The sequence below is a fragment of the Schistosoma mansoni genome, chromosome W (assembly GCF_000237925.1).
Source record: "Schistosoma mansoni strain Puerto Rico chromosome W, complete genome".
Taxonomy (NCBI): domain Eukaryota; kingdom Metazoa; phylum Platyhelminthes; class Trematoda; order Strigeidida; family Schistosomatidae; genus Schistosoma; species Schistosoma mansoni.
Window position 1 is genome coordinate 36959616 of NC_031502.1, and position 24859 is coordinate 36984474.

Consider the following 24859-nt stretch of genomic DNA (forward strand, 5'->3'; position numbering starts at 1 on the left):
ACCTAATTAATACGTACTTAGTTTAGAACATGTAGCACATTTTATTATGTGGCTAATGAATCGAGAAATCTAACAAGACTTTTATCTTATTGATCATAGTATTAAAAAAAAATTCAGTTTGCCAGTCGTGCTCGAGATGAATCTAGATCGATTTAAATGGTGACATCTCAGATCAACATACTGGAAACATTAACAAGATAAAGCGTATCGAAAGGAGGAAAGTGGCAATACTAATTCCATTGAAATAATAAGTAAAATGAAATCTCACAGTGAAAAATTCTCTTTCATATAGAATCTCATGATTCAGGAGACAAGGAATGAATCCAACTTTATCGCTTCAATCAGTTGGGATTCATAACTGATTGATTAATTATTTTAATACACGTAATTTGGTCAATATTTCTTCTACTATTAAGTAATAAGAACAGATTATGTAAACTCACGACTCTGGTTGGTTGTATTCATTCATGTCGGACTTTATTATTGAATAGATGGTTTGTTTCTTATCCTCTTTCAGTTGGTGTAAATAGTAATCATACAATAAAGGTTGTGAATAAGTATTCAAGCATAGAATAGGCATAGGGATTTGACAATTGACCAGGTAATCTTTTATAATACGTTTGACTAGAATAGGCTGTGAATATAGCTTATCATAAGTATTATTATTATCCTCGGTATTATAACCTATAGATAATAGTGAAAGGGTTCGGTTTATTTGTGTTAATGGTGTTAGAAATAGATTTTATATTTGATTATTTTATTCTGAACATTGTTTATGTTATGAGCAAAGATGGATAGTGACTAGCGGTGGAATCCAGGATGCGCGTTTCGTCTTATTTGGGACTCATCGGCTGGATGTGCCTGCATCTGAGAGTTGATGTTCATTCTGGGACTCGAACCCAGTACCTCCGCTTCAAACGCCATCGCGTTATCTACTTAGTTACTGAGTCCTGATAGCCACTTGCTTGTGCGATGGGGTGAAGTTTAAATTGATTTCCCAAAGTGAATATCAACTCTGAGATGCAGGAACATCCAGCTGACGAGTCCCAAATCGGACGAAACGCGCGTCCAGGATTCCACTGCTATCCACTATCCATCTTTGCTTACAAAAAGGCAATATGTTAATTTTCATTTTACTATTGATTATTGTCTCGTGCGCGAGACTGATAGGTTCTGGGTTCGAATCTCGTGGGCTGGGATCGTGGATGCGCACTGCTGAGGAATACCACAATAGGACGAAACAGTCGTCCAGTGCTTCCAGGTTTTCAATAGTAGTCTAGCTTCAATCGACTCATGATTTCAACTATATAAAATAAGTTAATGGTTGATATTATACTATTGATCTCAGTATTCATTGAAAATTGAATGTATTTATTCAGATTTATTGATTTAATGTGAAAGGGAAAAGTGTTCATAGACCAATTGCTGTAGAAAATTACAACATTCAAGAATTGTTTTGATGGTTGAAATGGTTTCGAAGCTAAGGGATCACTTTTAATACGGTGGTTACCGATAAGTTATCAACAAGTTCAATGGTTTAGAATGGATGAACTATAAGTTTTTACAAATATTCTTAAGTAGTTAGCCTGAAATCAATTGAAATACCTTCAAATTCTACGACAATTATAAAAATAACAACTAAGTGTTGCATCTGCACATGTGATCAGTCAGTGCCTTCCTTAACTGTTCATCTAACTAAGTTTTCATATCGACATTCATACCAATAATCCTATTACTAACAATGTATGTAACGCTAAGTTTTTTAGAGTTAATAAGTCAGACTTTGGTGATGTTACTTATGTGATCCAATGTTTCAATTCTCACACATAATTGTGCATCATACTAACAAGAAAGTAAGAATATTTACAATTCACTTGACATCATACAATGCTATGATAAAAGGAACGATTAGAAAATTTCACAAATGATTCGCAAAAATTTGACTCAGGTGTTTGAATATATACTTTCTTATAACATTGAACATGAAATTACTGTCGTTAATAGACTAAACGTTTCACTGTGATATTATGTTCATGATTTAGTTTCTTGAAAAAGCTGAGAAATAATTAAAGTTAAAAATGGAGGATAAAATCCATTCAGTAAAACTACATTTCTGCCACTCATTATTAGTTAAATTATACCACCTTATTCGAGTTAGTAAGTGATGGTAGTTGATAGTTATATGCTTACATTTTTATGTTATTATATGTAATTTTATATAGTCGATACAATGATTTATTGTCAACCTATAATACTTTTCAAATAAACTTATTTCCGTTCCTTATCCACCTTAACTACAGTTTTTGAGGCTTCATTCAAATCACGTGAACTTCATGAAAATATGGCTCGTTTCGAAATGCATATCACACAAATTTGGAGAATTAATAAAGAATTTTTTAAAGGAAGTTCAAGTATTTACTGGCCTGCTTCTAAATCTTTTATCGACTTTGAACAACATAATCAAGGTGAACATGAAGAAGAGATTAGGAGAAAATCAAATGAATTAGTTCCTGTATGGGTTCGTCTAAATGAATTAAAGTGTAAATGTCCATATATTGAATTGGGTGTTTCATACCTAATAGTAACAGACTTTGAGAGTTTCACAAATAAAATAAGAAACGAACTATTATTTTCTACAAAAACTGCAATTTTACCTTGGCGTTCAAGTTGGAAACGTAGACTCATTCGATTTCGTAGAAGAGAAAATCGTGGAGCATGTGAAAAGTTTCGTGAACCTACTAAACTTCTCAGTGTATTTCGTCCTAAACAAACACTTGAAATACCTACAATTCATCATGAATGGCATTCAACAATCAATGCTCGAATTCCTTCATCTATTCATCAAAGGCCATCATATTCTTTATCATTACGACCTTATTCTAAATATAGACGTGATTATAAAGTATCATAAGACAGTTAACATTTTAATTATTCATCTCAATTACAAATTTTGTATAAAACATGTTCTTTTATTTCTGTGTAAATTTTAAGGATTATTAACAATATTTATTGCATGAATTTTTGTGTATAACAAAATATTATATTTATTTTACCTTCATTCTATTGCATGAATATAGATAAGTATACAAATGAACTCTTTAAATGTGTTTAATCCTAATGTAAATCAAAATTTTAAGCTCAATTAATATGAAAGTTATATGATGATGATGATGATGATGATTCGCCTTAATTATGACATCAGAAAATCCTCGAAGAAAGCACATCATTTTCACAATAATTTTCATAAATGACAACAATTAATTAAGATTAATTCATAATGTATAAAATATGAATTCGTTTTTAAAGTTAACTATATTCTTTAAACAAATCTAATATATAATTTGAATAATTCATCAAAAAGGTGGATTTTTTTTAAAAATATATTTATATTTATATAATGAATAAAATAAGTAATTTAGGAGATAAAAAAGGAAAAAAATTCGCAAAAACGTTCTCATAAATCAAGTAAAAAAGAGAGAAAGAAATTATTGATTAAATTTCATTCAATCTTATATGATCAACTTTTTTTTTTCCTATTAATTTTCATTATATGGGTATAAAACTACATTACGTTTTAACAAAGAGTATTGGATATTTATAAAGTTAACTGTGAGGAACATTTTTTTCGAAAAAAAAGCAAACAGAAAAAGGAAATAATACTGTATTACTTTTTCCTGAAATGTTGATAGAGTAGGACAGTATAGAAACTAATATAATTGTATCTTAAGTTTATTATCATAAAAAATCATTTTATTTATTTATCTCATAATGTTTCATTATCACTATTTTATTAAATTGTACTCATCGTCATTTGACTAAGTTTACATAAAATAAACAATATAATTACATTTTAAATGTTCTCTTAACAATAATAATAGTAATATATACATGTATACGTATATTGTTGGTACAGTAAACAACATGATAGACACTTATTTGAGATGCTTTTTATTTAGATCTTAAATACATTTTACAATATTTACGAATAAGTAACTTGCTGTCATCATATAATCTGTTTAACTCTTACCTGCAAACTATAAATTGATTATAAATATCTTTTATTGTTCCTTTTTTTGTTGTTTTTGTCGATCATTCGAGAATGTTTTATTTAACTAAAATTATATTATCAGCCTTATGATAATTTGAATTTAAAATGAAAACATATACATTTATGTTTGTTTATCTTTATGTAGATGAAAAATGACTTTTTTTCCCAGAAAAAAAGATGAACAAAACATCTCTAGATCAAAAACATACTGATCTTGTATCGATTTTATTGTTGAATTTTGCATTATTGATAATCATGTTATATTGTTTGTTAATAACTAAGTGTTTCTTTGTAGGATCAATCTGACATAACAAAGTAAATTGAAAATAATCTAATCTATCTTGATATATCATTGATATGAACAATTCTGAAACCCTATGGAATATGGGAAATTTCTTTCTGAAGGCTGTATAACTGAAAAATCATTTTATAGGTTTAACTAAATTCTAGAGGCCGAATTTCTGAAAATTTGTTATCTTTCAAAATTGCTGTAGTTAAACATTCAGTATATATGGGACAGAAAACCTTTAAGTTAACTTTGGTTGTAGATCAATAAAATGTTCATGGATTAGTATATACAATTTGATTGATATTTTAGCCTTTAAAGAGGATAAAGTATTAGTTGTAGTCCTATAAAAGAAACTTTAGTGCTAGTGTAACTACCATTATAAAGTTTATCTTCAGATAATAATTATTACTATGTAATGGGTTTGCAGAGTTCCCCTGTCTTTAGTTGAATATAATTCCTCATTTAATTTTTCACATTATACTTTGGGCTAATCTCATTGTGAAACTGTGGTATAAGAAGTTAAGTAATAAATATGCTGCAAGAATATACTTCATGCTTACAGTGTAGCAGCCTACGCAATCTAAGTAGACGTAAATTAACGTGTATACAATCTTCTAGTTATCTTTCTTCACAAAATGGTTTTTCATCACTTTACAACGTAATATTATGTGCAACATTTGTTCAGACTGAATGATTCTTTTGACTCGGTCATTTATTGACCTGAATTAGAAACCTATTGAATTTTATTTTTGTTATTGGCTGTTTAAAACCTTGTTCGCTAAAAAAGGCGTGAAGTAACAAAGAGAAACGACTTTCCTAGTAAAAATTAGGTTATTTTGTTTCCTATACGAAATAAATTTTCCGAACGACTTCATTTTGGTAAAAGCAATCTTGATCTTTGAGTTTATAATAAGTTAGGTTTCTAGTTTTCGATCTTTTGAAAACACACTCCTGAGAATTTCATGGGATGGAATGGATAGGCGATGTAATGTAACTCATTTTTTAAGCTGATTCATTGCATACAATTTGGGGTACTACATAGTTCTCCTAAAACTTACACTCAATCAGTCACAGAAAATGTTCCTTTTACTCATATTTTGTTTTTGGAGCACACGCGTCAGTATGAATTCGGAACACCGAAACTCCTATTCACAGTAGCTGATTATAAATAACACTAACACGTTTTATATAAATCCTTATACCTTAGTCGTTGTATGGTTGTTAGTTTTAGTTATTATCCAAACATTTCCCATCAACTTCTGGAGGCAGTATCTAAACATCAGTACTGGTATAGTACACTTTGATTCTTAGCTATTTTCGTCACTATTTCCGCCTCATAGAATGTTGCAGTCAGCTTATTCGTTAACCAAGTATATGTGATCAAAACAATTATATCAGTCACTGTGATACCTACAGCTCAATAGAGTTAGTTCAAACTCATTAGAGCACAGTGGTATGTTCGTTATCTTTCACTAGGTGACTTCACCTGATTCAATAAAACTTCTAAACCCGTTATCTAAACTCATGTGAATAACTATGGGTGAACCTCAAAGTATAGGTCTTTCTGTTAATTACATATATTCTGCTTACGCTAACCATGTTTGAGTGACATTGAAATAAAAAACCCATTATGAATTAAGCATGGTAAATTTATTTCAGGCACGCATTTACTCGGACAAACGTTACGATGAGATATAGAGAGGGCTGAAGCGCTAACTCAACTCAATGAAGACGTGACTCAACATATATTGGCATGAAAGACAAAAGTAAGCATGTAGACTCATTGTACGATCAAACAAACATGCTCAAGTTCACACATATGAATTACAAAATAACCGAGAAGATTGCAGTAGTTCAATTGTTCGAAGTCTGTGGTGAATCGTCCAGGCATATAGTAATGAGAATAGCTATTCACCCGAATACAATTATTACTGAATGTATTTTTAAGTAATCGAACTAAATGGCATGTTTAGTACTGTTAAATAGAACCAGTAAAACCAATAATCAAGCATGTGTAGAACAACTTAAGGATGATATGCAAATAATGTAGTCAACATATGATTTCCATATTTTACAGAGATTCTGTCATTTTTCATGATATAACAAATTGGCTTCTTTCCTCGTTCCTGATTTGGCCAATACGTTGAAAAAAGCCGTAAGGAACCTAGTAACATATGTAGATTTAATTTTGTTGCCTTTTTCGTGTGATTATTTGTTAGTAGTGAGCTTTAGTAGAAAAACCTTGAATTATTCAACTCGCCATAATCTATTGTTGTGCATACGACTGTCGATCCCTTTTACAGGTTTGTTATATACTTGTCTTGCTTGAGAACTTAATTTGATCTGCGTAACTTTCTAACATTGATCTTTAGCTGCAGTTCCTCATTTTCTGTTGTATCTTTGTCCTCAGACACCGAGAGGCTTTGATATTAATTTACTGTAACTAATGCATTTCAGAAAGTGTGGTAAAGAACAGCGTCATGGTAGATCTTCAGTCGTGATCAATAAATTCTCGTTCGATTTCGACATTTACCTAGCCTTGGCACTATTGGCACCAAATAAACCCCAAAAGTAAATATTTCCGTAGATCTACGACATCTATACTGAAATCACCGTTTTTATTAATCAAACTCGAGTTGAAGACTCCCGATCGAGCATCCGTGCATTGTTTGAAACGACCAGGGCTGAATATTAGTTCGACAACTGTACCCAAAGTCTTAAAGAAAACGTAGGACATCAAGGGTTCTCACTTTGAGCTCTTGCTACCGATGTTGGTCTTAAAGGCTGTCAGTGTTAAGGTATTACCAAGAATGTCCTTTTCTGTTTGCTGGAGATTCGCTCGACTGCGTAAAGTCATGAATCGTGCAAATGATTGTACTGACAGACAACAAATGGCACTAGACAAGTTGAACAGCATATATATGTTCCGAAATGACGTATTAGAGAACAGAAACTTGATCAAGTACCATGTATTATTGAATAAATGCTGGATTCGTATAGCGTTGAAGAATGATCCGCTATGGATGTAAAGATACTTTTAGCCAAAAAGGGTCGCTAACTTGACGGATGAACTACGATTTCGGGAAACCTATGGACCGAACTGTGGTGTTTGAATGAACCAGTGATTCCCTTGTATTGATGACTGATTTGACTTTGAATCCCAAATATAATGCATTCGTTCGTGCTCATCTAATACTTCTTGATTAAATTGCATTGTTGCTAGGATCACTAGCTTATACCATAATTCAAATTCTCTTAAAAATCACACGAACGCACCATAAATTTCTTGTATTCATATTCTCTATCTGACCATGGAACCAGTTTATTGGAAATAAAACATGGGGTTGCCAAGTAAAAAGAAAATGTAATGGACAGTTTACGATGGATAGCACAAGATGTATTGAAGAAGCTGAGAGATGAATTCAGTATTGATAGTTGATTGAGTCATACCATAGGTGAACACTTCACAGGCACTTGTGCGTTTGCGTTACTTTGTAGTTATGCTTACGAGTGATTGATACCTTATCACATATCACACAGGAGCTTCAAATCCTGCTACAGTTATCAAATGACCATCATAGCAAATTACATTTAATCATTTTTTATCGATCGAGCTAGTCGATTGAGTTCGAATACTAACGAACACTGAGAAGAAAGAGGGAATATCTGTTGTTATCGAGAAACCAATGTAACACTGATAGAACTAGTAAAATATGTGTCGAATTCAAGATCAAATATGAAGATAAAAATGGGCTGGGTTGTTTGGAGACTTGCCCACCAATGTCGACCACAATGTAGGGGATCTGTGAGAATGTTTGAGATCCTATTAGAGTTACACAGATACGGTATTAACTCCCAGCTCAAGTCAAAGTCACGCCTGGGATATAACGCTATTGATGACAAGGGAACTGACTAGAAAAAATGCTTCCAAGAAATAACAGAATACATTATTACTGACAGTTAGCAGAGGCACAGAGCAGAACCATTGCAGTATTCACCCATCCACAGCAAACCACTGATCGATACACGTTGTTTTTCCTTGAGGAGAACAGGAAAAGCACTTTGACATTCAGTGATTTCGCTGGTGCATGGTCTGACTGGGGTGCAGTAAAATTTCATTAGCCCTAAAAATTCTTAAAAATAGTATCAACTCGAAGTCTCCGAATCACAATATGAATTTACGTAGAAATATGGTAACCCTATCTTCTTGACCACCTAGAATAGCTCGTAAAATTTTGTAGACAGCTTCAGATAAATGAAATAGAGTTTCTAGTGACTGTTCTGTTGTCATATATAGCACCAACAAACTGAATTAACGAAAACTGCCCGTAGTTAATATCACACCTTTAATAAAAATGTGGTTGTTTTCACATCGCTTTTCGTTCACTATTTAAAAATGACATTGATATTTTTCCTCACTGAGTATATTTTGTCGTGTTGATCTTCTCATTACGCATCAAAACTCCCGTATTTGCTTTGAATGCATTAATTTCAGTTGAATTAATTGCCAGGAGTATCGTTTTTCCCAAGGTAATTTATCCTCTGTACGTTTTACGCACAGATACACAAAGGCCAGTGACTTTCTCCTCGTTGTGTATATCCTTCAGTATTATTTGTATACAAAGGTATTAAGGTATTTTTACATCTATTTCGGTCGAATTTTCTTATGATTGCTAGTTACAGTAGCATACTACCCTCTGTCTTTTGTGTTCAGTGTCTATCACTTATAAAGCCTCAAAAGACACTTATTCTAGAGATCATACTCTTTCTGGGTCGATGATGGAATGTAGCATGACAACTGCAATAAGCGCTATCACAATATGTTAACCTGACTCACAGCGGCTGCATATAAAAAGTGTAACACCATTTTCACGTTGGCTGAGCAAGGTAAGTTGCTCTTCAAAGCTTCTGCAGATTTTTCAGGCGATTCAGCTGCTGGACATAGCTACTCCCAGAAACAATATCAGGCTTTAAAGAACGGGGAAAAATTACACAGAAGAGCCACTTCCTAAAAGTCACTTTCGTTCCGGCTGAAGGAATTTAGTGCTGAAAAATTCACACAGACTGACTAGATCTGGAATATATGTCCCTGAGGATCTCAACCTCATTGATTGTATTGGAAGACGATCTGTAGAAGTAGAAATAAATGAGCACCGCCGAAACGGTGAAAACCCTCATACATAAGGGCTTTCAAATTGTAAACGTTCGGAACAAAACAATCCTCAAACCACCCTGGGTGGCAATGGAACATTTCATCAGCCTTGGCACAACAAGTACAATGGAACGCTACAAGTCGGTAAGAAATAAGTGTATAGCTAAAATTTAGAAGCCCAGAGAAAATATGAGGTGCAGTTGACACAATCTGCAATCAAGCAACCTTAGAGACCATTCTCGTACATTAACTACAGAACAATGACGCAGCATTGGGTTACCAGCCTCAAAAAAGAAACCTAGTGGACCTCAAATGATGGAGGACGATCAGGAAAGCGCAGAGGCTATGGCAAACTATTTCGAAGTAGTTTTCGCTAATTAGCTTCTTCTAAACAAATAACTAAACCCAAAAACAAAGTCAAAAAACCACATGCTCACTGTGAACTTCGTTCGAGACAATGCACTCATTGCCTTTATCAATTTAGACACAGGAAAGTCAACAGGACCGGATTAACTACACCCCGAAATCTTGGTACTAATTGCATAATGTATTACAGCCCAGTCGACTACGGTATTCAATATGACACTTGTTCAAGATTAATTACTTACAGACTGGAGGGATGCAATAAAACAGGACCAAGAAAACTTCCATCGAACTACAGACCTGTCAGTCTCATCGGTGTCATAGTTGAAATACTGGGGAAAATAGTCAAAGAGACCATAATGACATTTGTGGAAGCCCACATTCTGATTAGCTGGTCTGAAAAGTGGCTAATGCCTTTCGACGCGGCAAAGTGTGTCTACATGCAGTTTTGGGATACAAAGATAAATAGGTACAGCATAGGAAAAGTGCCTTTACACGTGGTTCGGTCTCTCAAGAATCTTGGAGTGACAATGAGTCATGATCTTAAGACCACGGCTTACTGTGAGGAGTTCGCAGGTAAGAAGTTTGGAAACCTATGCGCTTCGAAACTGACATTCACCCAGTTCGATACTACTATGTTCACTACACAACCTTAGTGAGAGCCAAGCTTGTAAACTGTGTTCAGGCTGCAAGTCCCTGTTTCAAAAATGACTTGAATACCCTGGTTGAAGTACAGAGGGCAGATACCCATGCCATCGCAAAACCTCGAGGTTGACCATACAAAGGCCGGCTTAAAAAGCTGCACCTCTTTACTCTGAGCTATCGCAGATTAAGATGTGATCTGATTTTGATGTATGGAATAGTAAGAAGTGATTTTACACAACTTGTATCTTCTCTTTTTCTTCTTACTAGATCAGGACATCTCGGAGGACATAGTAGGCAAGTAGAAAAGTCAAGAACGAACAAAACACCAGTGGCAGATAGGTATTCACACCGAGTTATAATTTCTTGGGACTTGTTATTCGAGGGAGTAGGGTAAGCACCTCCAATTGACCCACTCAAGAGTGAACTAGACGCTCACAAAAACATACTGGATAAGGATAATATAGACTGTAGTCATTCTGTCCTTACTGCACAAATTCGAAACTGTGAAAATAATTGTGAACTATGTGGATTTCTGCTAGTTCTGAACTACTACTATGCCGAACTCAAAAATTCAAGCTGTTCTCGGATGTAAGTGTAATGACTATGAATGAAAACGGTTTTTTGTATTATTCACAAACATTCGATTCAGTTCGTTTAAAATCATAGAAGCAAGGTCAGAGTTCATCTGGCAAATTAGAGCGCCTGAGAGAAAACGTTTTAGGTCGCGAAGTAATCGTATGTATATCTTAATAAAAACATGAAATTCAAGGTTGAATACTTGTATAAACTAGTCATATGGCTCGAATTAGTGTTAATGGGATCAAAGCAGTAAGTGATAATGGAAACCAATCTACTAACGATGATGTTACCCCTACAAGCATCTTCCATTGGAAGTGTTACCAAGATTACTTCAGGACATTTCCTGCAATGGTTAAGTTATGCGAACTATTATGTGTCTTCATAGCCTTCATTATCAGCTTCTTGGATAAGAATTTCCTGTTAATGGGCGGTTCATGGCTGACTGTAACAACTGCGTTATCATTCCTTGTCACTTCATTCTTTCTTGTCTTCCATCTTTTCCTTCTGCATCGTTTTATTACAGCTCCTTGGTGTCTAATAGTGAGTGCTACTAACTACTTATAATTGTATTAGGAACTTGCTGCTTATGTTATCGTATGCATACTTGTGTTTTCAAATGGAGTACTGTCTGCAGCATATTCTCACTTAAGTGGTATTATAATAGCAGAAACGGTAAGACCAAAACATAACCGTTTTGTAGAGTCTGTTCAACACGCATTACATATGTTGATAGTGAGGTTAGTGAGTCGATCCCTTTCTTTGGTTTTAGAAAGTGTTCTCGGCGTAGTCGACAAATTTACAGATCTAGCTGCCTCAATCTTCAGTAATAATAATAAGTTGACTCTATCGCAAAATAAGCCGCTTTCTGAATTAAAAGGCTCAATAATGAAACCGCTCAGAAAGTATGAGGCAGGCATATCTCTGACACTGTCATTCTATATTTGTCTATGCTTAGAAAAAGATCTCCACTCGTTTAGTCAGATAATTTATCCTAGTTTTTTTAAGAGCATTGATGTTACTTGGACCACTCGTTCCTTTAAATTTTGAGGTTCAAGGGTATCACAGACTGATTGCGTTTATTTGGTAAGTCATTGAAGAAAGAGTTCAAGGTAAATAAACCGATAGCTTGACATTTTGATACTCCAATTAACATGTTGGACTCATCCGTAATTATGATAGGGACTGAAGTAGGTTGCAGTTTCCCTACGAAGCAATCTTTTAAGCAATAAAAGACGTGCCCATTGGTCCCTTTTTTAAGTGGAGTACTTTACTATCTACCCTAATGTCTTCGAGAAGTCTGGTAGTCCTGAATTCGTGACTCGTGTTAGACTGGTAATATCCAATTTTCGATGTCACTAGTTTAGTAATACAAGATTTATTTGTTCTTTTTCAGATTTTTATCTTCATGGCCCTCGCTATTTATACAGTCGATAGTTTAGTTGCCTTCAAAATTTTTACAGCTGGGCGCTATTACGATTAAATTGTACCATTTCATGATTAACTAATTGTTTGCTTGTAATTTTAGACAGTCCTTGATGCAATTCTTTAGATGTCCTTGTTCGCTAACTTACCACTTTTTTTAAATAAACAAATTTTCAGATTTCGAATTAGGATGTGAAATACATGAAACCCGACTTCAATATCCTTGAATTATTTTTACCACGTACTTGCAAAATAGATCTGATCCTGTTTGGCATCCGTAGGATGAGAAGTACATGTTATGTAATTGTTTTCAGGTTTTTAAGAGCATAAGCGGATACAAACAGATGCGAAATACTCAGACCTCACAGTATAATTAGATGTGGTTAACATTACCTTCAGTTTGCTCTCAAAAGCCATTCTGGTTGCTTCAAATATTTTATTTCGATTGCGCAACAGTACTGACTACACCAAAACCAGGGTTGTCATCAATTATTAAGGTTAGTTTTCAATTGTAAAAGAAATAAGCAATGCCTCAGGCATAATAAGATCAAGCAAGAAACCTACACACCAACTTACATGGAGGTTTTGTTCTATGTTTGCCTTAACTAAGTTAACGTCTCTTTAAGCTTGTCAACACAATATTTAAATTAGTACTGTCACTAAAGAAACGATATCGCAAAAGATTTCCCGAACGCACCTAACAAAAGATAAGTCCTTTTTCTGTTTTGCCGTTTTACTGGTTTACTTAGAACTAGCTTGATAAGATATAACAAAAAACGAAGCATTTAATGACTCTTATATAGTGGCATAACTACTACCAAACAAATTTGAATTTGGTGGTAGCTTTCATATATATAAGCACAATACAGAGATCTTTTGTCTATATAACATCCAAATGAAAATCGGTATAACGTGTATAATTATGACAAAGCAAACTGAGTGCAACAAAATCTCACCATCATATATCAAAAATCCACGGGACCAGAATTGGAATTCGTAGTCCGAAACAATTTAAAAGCGCTTCCTAACGCTGAACAGGTATGACCATGAATATCACCTCATCACAATTGGAAATCCTGTGTGTATTTCCAGATTGCGACACTACGTATCATCGTTGAACAATCATAGCCAATAATATTGCTTAAAAGACTTGATCCAGGTTTATAAGCAGGCGACAATTTTAATCGGAGTCAGATCAACAACCCATTAAACAGGTAAGCCTTGAGCGATTGACATATGCACAAGTATGGACAAAGCGCATGAACGTGGAAATACAAGGATACAAAATGAAACATATGTTTCTACTAAAAGTCACGAGTTCTTATGAAAACAATAGTTATGGCGAAAATAGAAAGAACGAATAGTCACATGTTGCCTGAGTTATTAAATCTGTTCAAAAATAGGATGAATCATGTGTGCGTTAGCACTAGACACTACACATCACTTCTGAACTACTACATATCATAGGTTCAACCCTCACTATCCTGTTAAGGAGACGTTCCCCGTTTCCACTGGATAACAGACTCAGTTGCCAAGTAACTAAAAACTCCTCTGTTGAATATAATTTAGGCTGAAAATTACCATTATTTTTCACCTCGACCCCATGAGAAAGAGTTACAACAAAAATCGGTCTTCCAGAGGCGCGATCTTTGATTAGACGCTTAGCTTTTGTACGCTGATGGTAAAACTGGCAAAAACCAAAACTTCATTAGCTCATGCACTCCTTTGGTAGGAGTGAACAAATTACGTGAACGATTTTTAAGCAATTGGACTGCCCTCTCTTTATATGGACTGATCACACTCTCTTCATCCAATCAACTCGCTAACTTTTCCGCTATACTGCTATGTAACTCCACCTTCTATTCAAGAAGATTTGGGAAGAGGAACAAGTGCCAATGAACTGGAAAGAAGGATATCTCATCAAGATACCAAAGAAAGGAGATCTGAGCAAATGTGAGAACTACAGAGGCGTCAGTTTGTTATCAGTACCAGGAAAAGTTTTCAACAGAGTACCGCTGAATCGGATGAAAGACGCAGTAGACGCCGAACTTAGGGATCAGCAGGCTGGATTCCGTAAGGATAGGTCGTGCACAGACCGGATTGAGACACTACGGATCGTCGTTGAACAATCAGTCGAGTGGAACTCATCACTATACGTCAACTTCATTGACTATGAGAAGGCGTTTGACAGGAGAACATTATGGAAACTTCTTCGACACTATGGGGTTCCTGAAAAGATTGTCAACATTATCCAAAACTCATACGATGGACTACAGTGCAAAGTCATGCATGGAGGACAGCTGACAGATGCATTTCCAGTAAGGACCGGAGTCAGACAAGGCTGTCTACTCTCCCCATTCCTCTTCCTTCTAGTGATTGACTGGATTATGAAGAATTCGACATCTGACGGGAAATACGGAATACAATGGACAGCTCAGAATCAGTTAGATGATTTGGACTTCGCAGATGACCTAGCCCTCCTCTCTCATACACACGAACAAATGCAGATGAAGACAGCAAATGTAGCAGCAGCCTCTGCATCGATAGGCCTCCACATTCACAAAGGAAAAAACAAGATCCTCAAATGCAACACGGAAAACACCAACCCAATCACACTTGATGGCAAAACTCTGGAATAGGTGGAAACATTTACGTACCTGGGGAGCATCGTTAATAAACAAGGATTGGATGCAGACCTCGATTAAAAGTATACAACTAATGGAACTTGACTTTAGTCAAAAATGAAGTCTAATGGAACTCAAAACAACTCTCAACCAATTTCAAGGTCAGAATCTTTAATACGAACGTCAAGACAGTCCTACTGTATGGTGCTGAAACGTGGAGAACTACTACGACCATCATCAGGAAGGTACAAGTATTTATAAATAGTTGTCTACGCAAAATACTCAACATCCATTGGCCGGATACTATCAGCAACAGCGTTCTATAGGAGAGGACAAACCAGCTTCCAGCTGAAGAGGAAATAAGAAAAAAAGTTGGAAGTGGATCGGACATACATTAAGGAAATCACTAATGTGCATCACGACTCAATCCCTAACTTGGAATCCTGAAGGGAAGCGGAAAAGAGAAAGGCTAATGAACACACTATTCCGGGAAATAGAAGCCAATATGAAAAGGATGAATAGCAACTGGAAAGGAAGGCTCAGGACAGAGTTGGATGGAGAATGCTGGTGAGCGGCCTATGCTCGTCGACGAGGGGTAACAGGCGTAAGTAAGTAAGTCATCTTTTGTTATCTGGAGCCGTTTGTGTTCATGTTCGAGATTTCAGAAACTAAGATTGCTGACCCTATGCGCTAGTCCAGAACGGGTTACAATTAAACGTGCAACCGTACCATTTCTAAATAACTATTATTTTCGTATCTGCACACCTTATTGCTATCAATTTTTTGTAATTTATGATAGTACATTCAAAATATGTTGTGCCTCAAAAACCGCTTCCACACGTTTCAAATAATAGACATATCAAAATGTGCAAATTTTATGAGTTGAGAATAAGTGTTTAGCCTTTATTTACTACGTTCGTTTTCATAAACAAACAACATGCTCAAAATCGAACTTATTATGTAAGAAACCACTCCTTCCTGGTTGAAAGTTTTCGCTCCTTATGTCTACGCAGTTAATATTATAAACTAGTTACTTGCTGAAGCCTTTCCTAGAACTGCGAATCCGTGTGAACATACCACCTTGAATACAGTGTTACTTATCCCTTTGAATAAATATAAAATTATGGTTAGGAAGTCGATGGAAAAGTACACTGATGGACTTATGCCTCGGTATTTCTAAATGAAGATATTGATCTCGTCAAAATTTGATTTTGGAAATTTTAGCTTGGAGATTTATCCCCATACTCAGCATTTCCATCGTCTCGATTTGCTTTAGAGTTGAGTGGGGGATAAAGTTGACAGTTTAGATCTACAGTGATAAGTGAACAAGATTTCTGTTCGTTTCCATCTATTGGTTAACTCTGACAGGATTCTGAAAAGCATGAAATGAACTGAGACTCAGTACAAGATTTAGAATAGAAACTAATGGCCTCAGTTTGTTTTCCCTTTCAACCTAAACAGTTTTAGGAAAAGGAGACCAAAGCCTTTTTTGCACTTTATATAATCGCTTTTTACATTATTTGTATCCTTTGTATTTTCGTAACTTTTTACCGCTTTTTGGTGAACATACTGTGACGCTAGTACTGTAGTAAGTTTGTGTTTAGGTAAGAAGTAATACAAGTAATGTGTGAATATTTCAAACTACGAAGAATCAAAGTACGTTGGATTGGTAAAAATAATAATTCTAAATAAGTGTGAAACATTCTGTCAAAACTTTATTAAGTTTAGCATGGGTTACTTTTACTGACCAGTCACTATGCAAAGGTATGTAGCATTTATACATCAAGGAGTTTAGGAATTTATGTTTACCCGCAATTCATGAAATTTACATTTTACATTCTCAGGAACAGCCTTTAAGAACCTGGTACCTTGATCACTGTACATAGGTAAGTTGACAAAGCATTTTCTTGACAGGTATATAGAAAAAACCCACACAGTACTAAACGACACATTTCTTAGTGCTGGGAGTTTAATAAAAATACATGTTTTGACAAAACTAGGTATTTCACATAGAAATTAAAAATAATAAATTATGAACTAAAAATGTAGGATTATTAGGACGTTCATTATGTAATCCTAATATATTTAGAAAACCACATTTACCATACGGTGTAGTTGAGATTGGCGCTTGAGTGTTTCAAAAGGCATTTATAACATGTGGCTTATTTTAAACAATTCAGCAGTTGGAAAATATTATCCACATACTTGTAATGTGATTAGGTAAGTTAAAAATCGATCCAAATAATGAAACGAAAAATTATACGAAATCAGATGTTGGGTATGATGTTGATCTTGAGACGAAAAATTGTTCTGCAGAGCTGTGATGCTGTTTTAAATAGCTGGTCAATAAGAAAATAGTTTTGCAATGCGTTTGCACTAGAGTTACAAATTTACTGTCACGACTTATAAAGATCTGTAGATTTATGCTAATGAAGAAATCAAGATACATCCAGTTAATTAAAAACATTGCTATTGTAGGGGTAAAGAACCCAAAAAGTTGGACTGATCCCTCGGTTAATTTTCTTAGCTTTCACCAACTGAACAAAACAAGAGGCAATAAACCTAGAAGACAACCAATAGTAATGCCAACGATCCGTCCCTAAAAAATAAAGGAACACATTTTATGAATGCTGATAATCAGCCTCAATTTCAATTACGAATACCTAAAGCTCAAACTAATTTGAAGTATTTTGCTACCACAAGATTACTTATTGTAATGTTGGAAATTTAGCACGTCCGTCGCAGTAATAACACATGTTAACAGTCTAAAGAAGACAAATTATCCATCAAAAGAAAAAGATACTACACTTTATGAGAAACTTAGATCGATAATACAATCAGAAAGCACTGGTTTAACCAAGTTTTACCGTTTGTGGGGTCTAAAACCTGATTACCATATAAATTCATACACAAAGTATGAGCAGGAAGTAGTGTGCACTGAACTATATCCCTATGACACATGCAAAGCTGGTGGAAATTAGCAAGATGTATAGAGGAGTAAAAGTAGTATTGGTGTCTATGACATGTTTCAAAAAGAAATAAATCTGAAAAATAAGAAGTATCCAATAATGTTAAATTCCAAGATCTAGAAGACGGGAAATGGATGCATCCAACTCATTGTAATCGATTCTAACCCTTGAAGCCAAAATATGTCATTGACATGGGATTTAGTTGTTGTTATTTGACTCACCTATCTATATTAAGAAACCTTCATGTACGTAGAACCTTATGTATAGTGTTCTTAAGATTCGATGTGGATTGAATTTCACAATAATTCGGAGAAGCAACGCAGACTAATGGCACACGGCTTCAATAATTTTGCATTCACAACCCTATAGATTTACTTGGTTAGGTAGGATACCTTGCAATAAAACAACCTAGTTGTCACTGGATTTTGTGTACGGTTTGTGGACACGCTATGGGCTTTTTCACTAAAAATTACCTTAGAGTTGATAAAGAATAAAGTCTTCGGATAATTATTGTTCTCACAAATACATTTGTTACTGAGTAGTCATTTTTTATGAATCATTATATGAACCTGTAAATGACAGATACAGCGATCCGCCTGATAGTATATCGGACCCAGTATTTGTAATAAATTCAAGTTTACAAATAAATAAAGAGGGTCACAATAATTCATTCCTAAAAACGATGGCTGCTAAAGATATTTTACCGAAAGTTCTACAGCTACGTTGTTCTTAATCTAGAACTGATCATAGAAATTTCAAAAACTTGCATTGTCTAGTCATTATGCGTAATAAAATTTTTATAAGTCCCAACAATTACCACATATTATTCATAAAATGACTTTTTCGACTAGCTTTCCATGAAGCAATTGAAAAACGAAATTTCCTGTTCACAGCTTTTATCGTTTTTCTATTGAGCTTAAAATGCCATACCAATTTGACCATTCTCCTCACTGAGGTACATAATGTAAGACTACCCGACCAACAGATTCATTGCAAAACATCCCAGAGTCTACGTCCTTAAGAATTTTAACACTGAGTCAACTGTTGCCATGACGAAGGGACCATGGAAACTTAATTCAATCCAGTTTTTTTAGAACAGGAACTCGTCTTTTAGCTGATAGTCCAGAAATAAATAAACCCTTACAGAATTCTTTGGTTTAAGCTACATTCCAGAGAAAACCTATGAGTACTACAAGAAGAAAGTTCTTGGCTTTGCTTAGTAGTCTTGGATAAATAGCCTATATCATATACCTATAGTCAACATTGTTAAAACGATCGATTTACCATATTTGATAGAAAAACGAATGACAAAAACTGATGGATTATGTGTTTATAACGTGTGAATTAAAGGTGTCGAAGTTACATAATAAATTCGTATTCTTTACGGTTGCAAAGAGTACCACACTTTTGTGACCGGTGATTTCCAAATGGATAAAAGGTGGAGTAAGAAAGTATCACAAAACAAGCATCAACAAATGTGGCAGTTATGATGATAATCATGAGTCTGGGCGGGGGTTTCTGTTGAACTTATTTCTGGATTCCCTGATATTTTATGCAAACAACGAACACTAAATGCAACCTAGCGACCAAATAAACATTCGGGATTGGGGGTAAACCGGTTTGAAAAGGTTAGTAATAATACCCAGTAGCTAAGAAAAAAGTATGATGAGGTGTGAGCCTGAAACTCAATAGTTGAAGGTGCAGTGTTTTAAACACCGCGGTATAAGTTTGCACCCGACACACGTATTGATTTTAACTAACATGTGTTTATTAACGAGCTTGAAAACAACACTTGAAAAACATGATGTACGTGAATGCTGTAATTAAAACTAAAACTAACTTACTATTGCTATAGACCAACGAACTGAACTGCTGGCTAGTTGGGATGCAGACAATGGGGGAACGGAAATACCAATTTTTTCCATGAACTTTTCAACGTAGCCGACAAGCCTGTTATAATAGTGGAGACATTTTCCTCTTTTATTTGAATGTTATTGGAGTAAACAGGTCTAAAGTAGACTCACACGTAATAAAATAAGTTTATACATGCCTGGTGTTTTGTTATTACATCTAGAAGGGTAAAGGCTGTGTTGATATTTGGAGAGGACTAAAATACACTCACACTGGAAGTATGCTACGTAAGCAAATTATGGTAAAAGCCCTCATAAATTATAAATACTTAGTTTAGATATTCAGCTGAAATGTTTACAAATAGTATTACCCTCTGAATTTTAGCTGTGAATAATTTAATGAGAACACGTATTTATCCTATATATAATACGCTGGAAAGTTATTTCTGATATTCAACAGACGATTTAAAATTTGCGTTATAAATAGGCTCTTGGAATCACCTATCACAAACCATTTATGTTTACAGGGTTGGAATTAACCACCACATCTAGGTTCAAATAGTTCATTCGATTGGTAAAACTTAATTAACACAACTGACTCATGTGAAAAAGTCAGAACTTTTTAGATTCATAAGCCCCTTTCTTTTAATTATAATTCCAAGAAAACCTTAAGATGCGTTAGTAGCTAGACGCATTAGTTGACGGCCAGCAATTTTAGCACCAAGATTTTATATTTCTTGTAAATTGATATAATGACAAGTACCCTAAGACATTGCACAACACATAAGTGTGGTGATACTATGTTAGTGATACATTTTTAAGTGCAGATAGATGGATCGAAAATGTCTAGAAACCATAAAAATGCTTAAGTTAGCAAGCAACTTTGAAATCAAACTCATTATTTTTCTATTTTCAGCAACAACTTGAGAATTACAAAACCCACAAAATACATCATCCGTGAAGAGAAATTCGGTGGCTTTAAGAGCAGAAATGCTCAAGACCATAAATATTGGTTTCTTACTTAAATTCAGCAAGATACCTGTTTCCTCGAATTACCCGAGCTACCTCCAACCTAAATAACTGACACCATTTAAATGCGAAACGTAGGGACGTTTTACAGCCTTCCGTAAATCGAGTTGAAAAAATACAATGGATTGTATCTCCAGCCAAACAAAAAAGTAACACAGTAAACTCATTCCAATATTTTTAAACAACTCAAATTAGTTGCAATCGACGTTTCACTGAATTACCTTGATTTCTCTAGCTTCAGTGCTCACAGCCAGACTCTTACTGACTAAAATAAAGGGGTATTTTTACTGGTTTAGAGGGTGAAAAGTCAAAATTTTCAATTATTAAGGAACTAATTTACGAGATAAATGAACCCAGATACTGGATGCATGCTGAGAGGTGAGTTCAGGGGCGTATCCCGATCACTTGTGATTACAAACTCACCCTATGCCAAAAAGATCAGAAACAAGATTCCCTAGACCGGCAGCTAAAAACATGAAAATTATCAGAAATGTGGGTACCAGCCATTGTCGAAATTCCCAAGAATGTTGCGAATTGCACATCAATATACTCCCCCTATGCCAAGACAACGATTAGAAGTGAAAGCTTTTAAATTTCACTTACAGCCACTATCATAATTGCATTATCCAGGAAACCAAATCCTATGAAAGGGAGACAGTTACCTATAAAAACTAAAATACGATACATATTATGTTCTTTCGCGTAGACTCACCACACTTGAGCTGCGCATATGTCAAATGAGCTACCTGAACTTGTTGTGTACTCATTGAGGAGTCCGGCTTTTCCTTGATGCATTTGGATAATTCTTGATACAGGAGCATTTTGTCACTTGGTGACAATTTACTAATAATTCTGTTAATCGATAGGTTTTCGGACCGTCGATTGAAACTTCCACATAACGGAGAACACTGAACAAAGAGGCTTCTATTTACATAGGTCAAAACCCTTCTTCCAGGACAGACCAAGCTTCTGAACCCAAACATGTACCGCACCTACCAATTTCTAGACATCGTTGTTCAACAAACAAATGGTTCAAATGGTTGAGGACGGAATAGAAGAAGCTTTCGCTTAACGGGCTTCCGTGTCTGATAGCAGTGGATCACCAATACCTCCAGGCAAGAACCTAGGTATATGAACGATAATAGAGGGAAAAAAAGAATTTGGTAAATCATAATAATATGTTATCCTTAGTCCTTAGGAATAAGTCAAGTTTTCTCTTAAAGGACTCCTGGGAGGTCGCTTGGACTAGCTCAGTCGGCAGCGAATTCCAGCACTTGACAACTCTAACGGAGTAGAAGTTGTGTCTGCAGTCTGTTCTGCTATGTAGGGTCTCCAATTTCTGGGTGTTACCTCTGAGGTTAGTGTTATGACTAAGCTTAAGAAGTTGTTTAAGGGGATGACCAGAAGTATTAAGGATACTATAAGTCATAAGAAGATCACCTCTAAGACGCCTATACTCTAACGGGTAAAGGTTAAGTGATTTGAGGCGCTCTTCATAAGGTTTGAATTTGAGACCCCGAACTGATTTCGTGGCTCGACGTTGTATACGTTCCAGAGTGACCTTATCCTTTTGGAGGGAGGGAGGAAATACTATGTTTCCGTACTCTAAGTGGGGACGAATAAAACTGTTGAAGATTATGTGGGAGGTTCTACCGTCAAACTGGCCAAAAATGCGCTTCAATGTTACCAGTGCAAGGTTTGCTTGAGAGGCGTTTTTGTCACAGTTCGCATACGATTTCAGGTCGTAGGGTACCAACACTCCTAAATCTTTTTCAACTTGGGAAACTTCTAGAGGTGAGTTACCTAAGTTATAACTATAGTCTGCAACATGTCTCAGATGGACTACCTTGCACTTTGAAGTGTTGAAGGTAAGTCCGTTGTCGTCTGCCCAACTTTGAAGTCGAGTCAGATCCTCCTGCAGAACTAGTATATCATTGTGAGTACGTATCTCTCTCCAAAGTTTCACATCATCAGCAAAAAGCAATAAATCAGATGAAACTTGTTGAGGAAGATCGTTAATATAAATCAAGAAGAGAAGAGGTCCTAGTATTGAACCCTGGGGACCCCACCAAAACATTCCATAGCCTGAGAGAGAGTGAAGTTAACCCTGACCTTAAAATGTCGGTTTTCTAGGTATGAAGTGATCCAGTCAATTAAAGGGGGTTTTATACCCAATCGTCCAAGCTTCTTGATAAGACATGCATGGTTGACCCTATCAAAAGCTTTTGAGAAGTCCAGGTAAATGACGTCAACCTTCCCCTTGCGATCAAGGATGGTTGTCCATTTATCCACCGCAGTCAGCAGGTTGGTCGTACAAGAATGACCTTTTCTGAAACCATGCTGTTGAGGCGAGAAGAACTTTGAGGATGATAAGTGTTCTAGTATGCCGTCGAATACTAGGGATTCCATAATTTTTGAAGGTATGGAGAGAAGGGCCACTGGTCGGTAGCTTGAGGGTTCACTGCGTCGACCTCCTTTGAAAATTGGTGTGATGTGGGCCAGCTTCCATATTTCCGGTAGTTTGCCTCTGCTTAGCGAGTGTGCAAACATCACGCTAAGTGGTGTCGCCAGGATTGAAGCTGCTTCCCTCAATACGGCGGAATGAACCATGTCCGGACCAGGAGAAGTGTCTTTTTTTAGGTTCTGCAGTTTACGGAGCACCAAGTCAGCACTCAGGTCCACTTCGGAAAGTCCTGTACAGGTGCAGGTGAAGCTTTCGTCAGTATGGTTGATGTGGGTCAGTTGGAATGTCCGGGAGTAATGTTCAGCCAAAAGGTTAGCGGCATCACTGTCGTTGTTGGTCGGGCCATTAGGACCAAGCAGTTGGGAAACTCCAGTTTTGCCTTGTCGAAGAGAAGCTGCATAACTGAACAAGCTTTTCGGATTGGAGACGAATCTATCGATAAGCTTGGTCTGGAACTGAAGCCTGTCTTCTCTTATTGCCTTTGTGCATGTGTTCCTTATATGTTTGTATTGCCTGTACGCGCCGTTGTTATCCGTTCGTTTATATTCAGCCCAACAGTGCCTTTTGCGGCTTAGCAAACGACGAGTGCGGTTCTTGATGATTGCAGGTTGCTTGTAGCTTTTTGGGACCATTTTAGGAACTGAATGCTCAGTAGCACATAAGATCGTGTGCAGTAAAAAATCCCAATGAGCATCCACTTCAATTTCAGGGCGAACATTCCAATCCACCTGTTGAAGATAGTCCTGTAAAGCTAACACATTCAACCGTTTGAAGTTCCAGCGCTTGTTGCTAGTAGGATATCGTAGCTCCGTCTTGCTGACAAAGCTGAATGATAAGACGGCGTGATCACTTTTGCCCAGGGGAGCCAGGATTGAGAGGTCGTCAACTAGGAATTCTTCGTTTGTGAATACCCAGTCTAAGCGTGACGGCGTCTGACTGTTTCTCCAACGGGTTGCCGACTTCACATTTTCAAATAATCCCAGGTCGCCGATAAGGTTGAAGAACAGAGCTTCAGTAGAGTTGGCACCACCAATGTATGTATGTTCCACGAAGTTGATTCTAGGGAGATTGAAATCCCCTAGAATCAGGATATGAGAGAATCCAAGACGCGTAGAGCGATATCTAATGTCTAAAGGGCGAGCTTTATAGACCTTTTTTATATCTTGTGACCTAAGTGAGTACTTTGTTTCAGGATACTAGGCTTTTGTATACCATATCTATCACAACATTAGGCAAGAGGTCGTTTGGTTGCAATGTAAACAGTAATGGGGAGAAAATTCGAGTGCTAAGAAAAAACGGTTGTTTCAACGACTGAATGATTAGCTAATTTAATTAACCAATAATGCAGACAATGTGAGAAGACCGAGGTGCAAAAATAAAAAGGGAGACAAATATGACAATGAGCGAGATAGGAATAATCCTGTG

At 35.9% G+C, this 24859-nt stretch overlaps 3 protein-coding genes across 4 annotated transcripts in view; 2 read left to right on the top strand and 1 right to left on the bottom strand.

Annotated features, from left to right (window-relative positions):
• Smp_146840 (putative netrin) overlaps positions 1–2911 on the top strand; it is a gene marked incomplete at its 3' end in the record, with an annotated part of 48870 nt that extends 45959 nt beyond the window's left edge. The window contains exon 7 of the mRNA XM_018789568.1: positions 2301–2911. Coding sequence (XP_018654997.1) covers positions 2301–2911 — 611 coding nt within the window. The remainder of the gene's footprint in view (positions 1–2300) is intronic.
• An 8260-nt stretch (positions 2912–11171) lies between these two features.
• Positions 11172–12714, top strand: Smp_045920.1 (hypothetical protein). 2 transcript variants are annotated; one of them, XM_018789570.1, is made up of 5 exons: positions 11211–11232; positions 11267–11325; positions 11376–11616; positions 11650–11748; positions 12470–12714. In XM_018789570.1, the coding sequence occupies exons 2-5, from the start codon at positions 11312–11314 to the stop codon at positions 12554–12556; spliced, it is 441 nt and encodes a 146-aa protein (XP_018654999.1). In that variant the 5' UTR covers positions 11211–11232; positions 11267–11311; the 3' UTR covers positions 12557–12714. The 2 variants fall into 2 exon arrangements, with proteins under 2 accessions (XP_018654998.1, XP_018654999.1); XM_018789569.1 differs by having other exon boundaries at positions 11172–11232; positions 11267–11616; positions 11650–11813.
• Positions 12715–17060: 4346 nt separating this feature from the next.
• Smp_045930 (hypothetical protein) lies at positions 17061–21988 on the bottom strand. Its single transcript, XM_018789571.1, has 6 exons — positions 21683–21988; positions 21574–21641; positions 21471–21525; positions 21394–21436; positions 19936–20041; positions 17061–17721 (listed from the first exon to the last, which is right to left on the bottom strand). Exons 1-6 carry the CDS (start codon positions 21951–21953, stop codon positions 17653–17655), a joined length of 612 nt encoding a protein of 203 aa, XP_018655000.1. The 5' UTR covers positions 21954–21988; the 3' UTR covers positions 17061–17652.
• Between the last annotated feature and the right edge of the window lie 2871 nt (positions 21989–24859).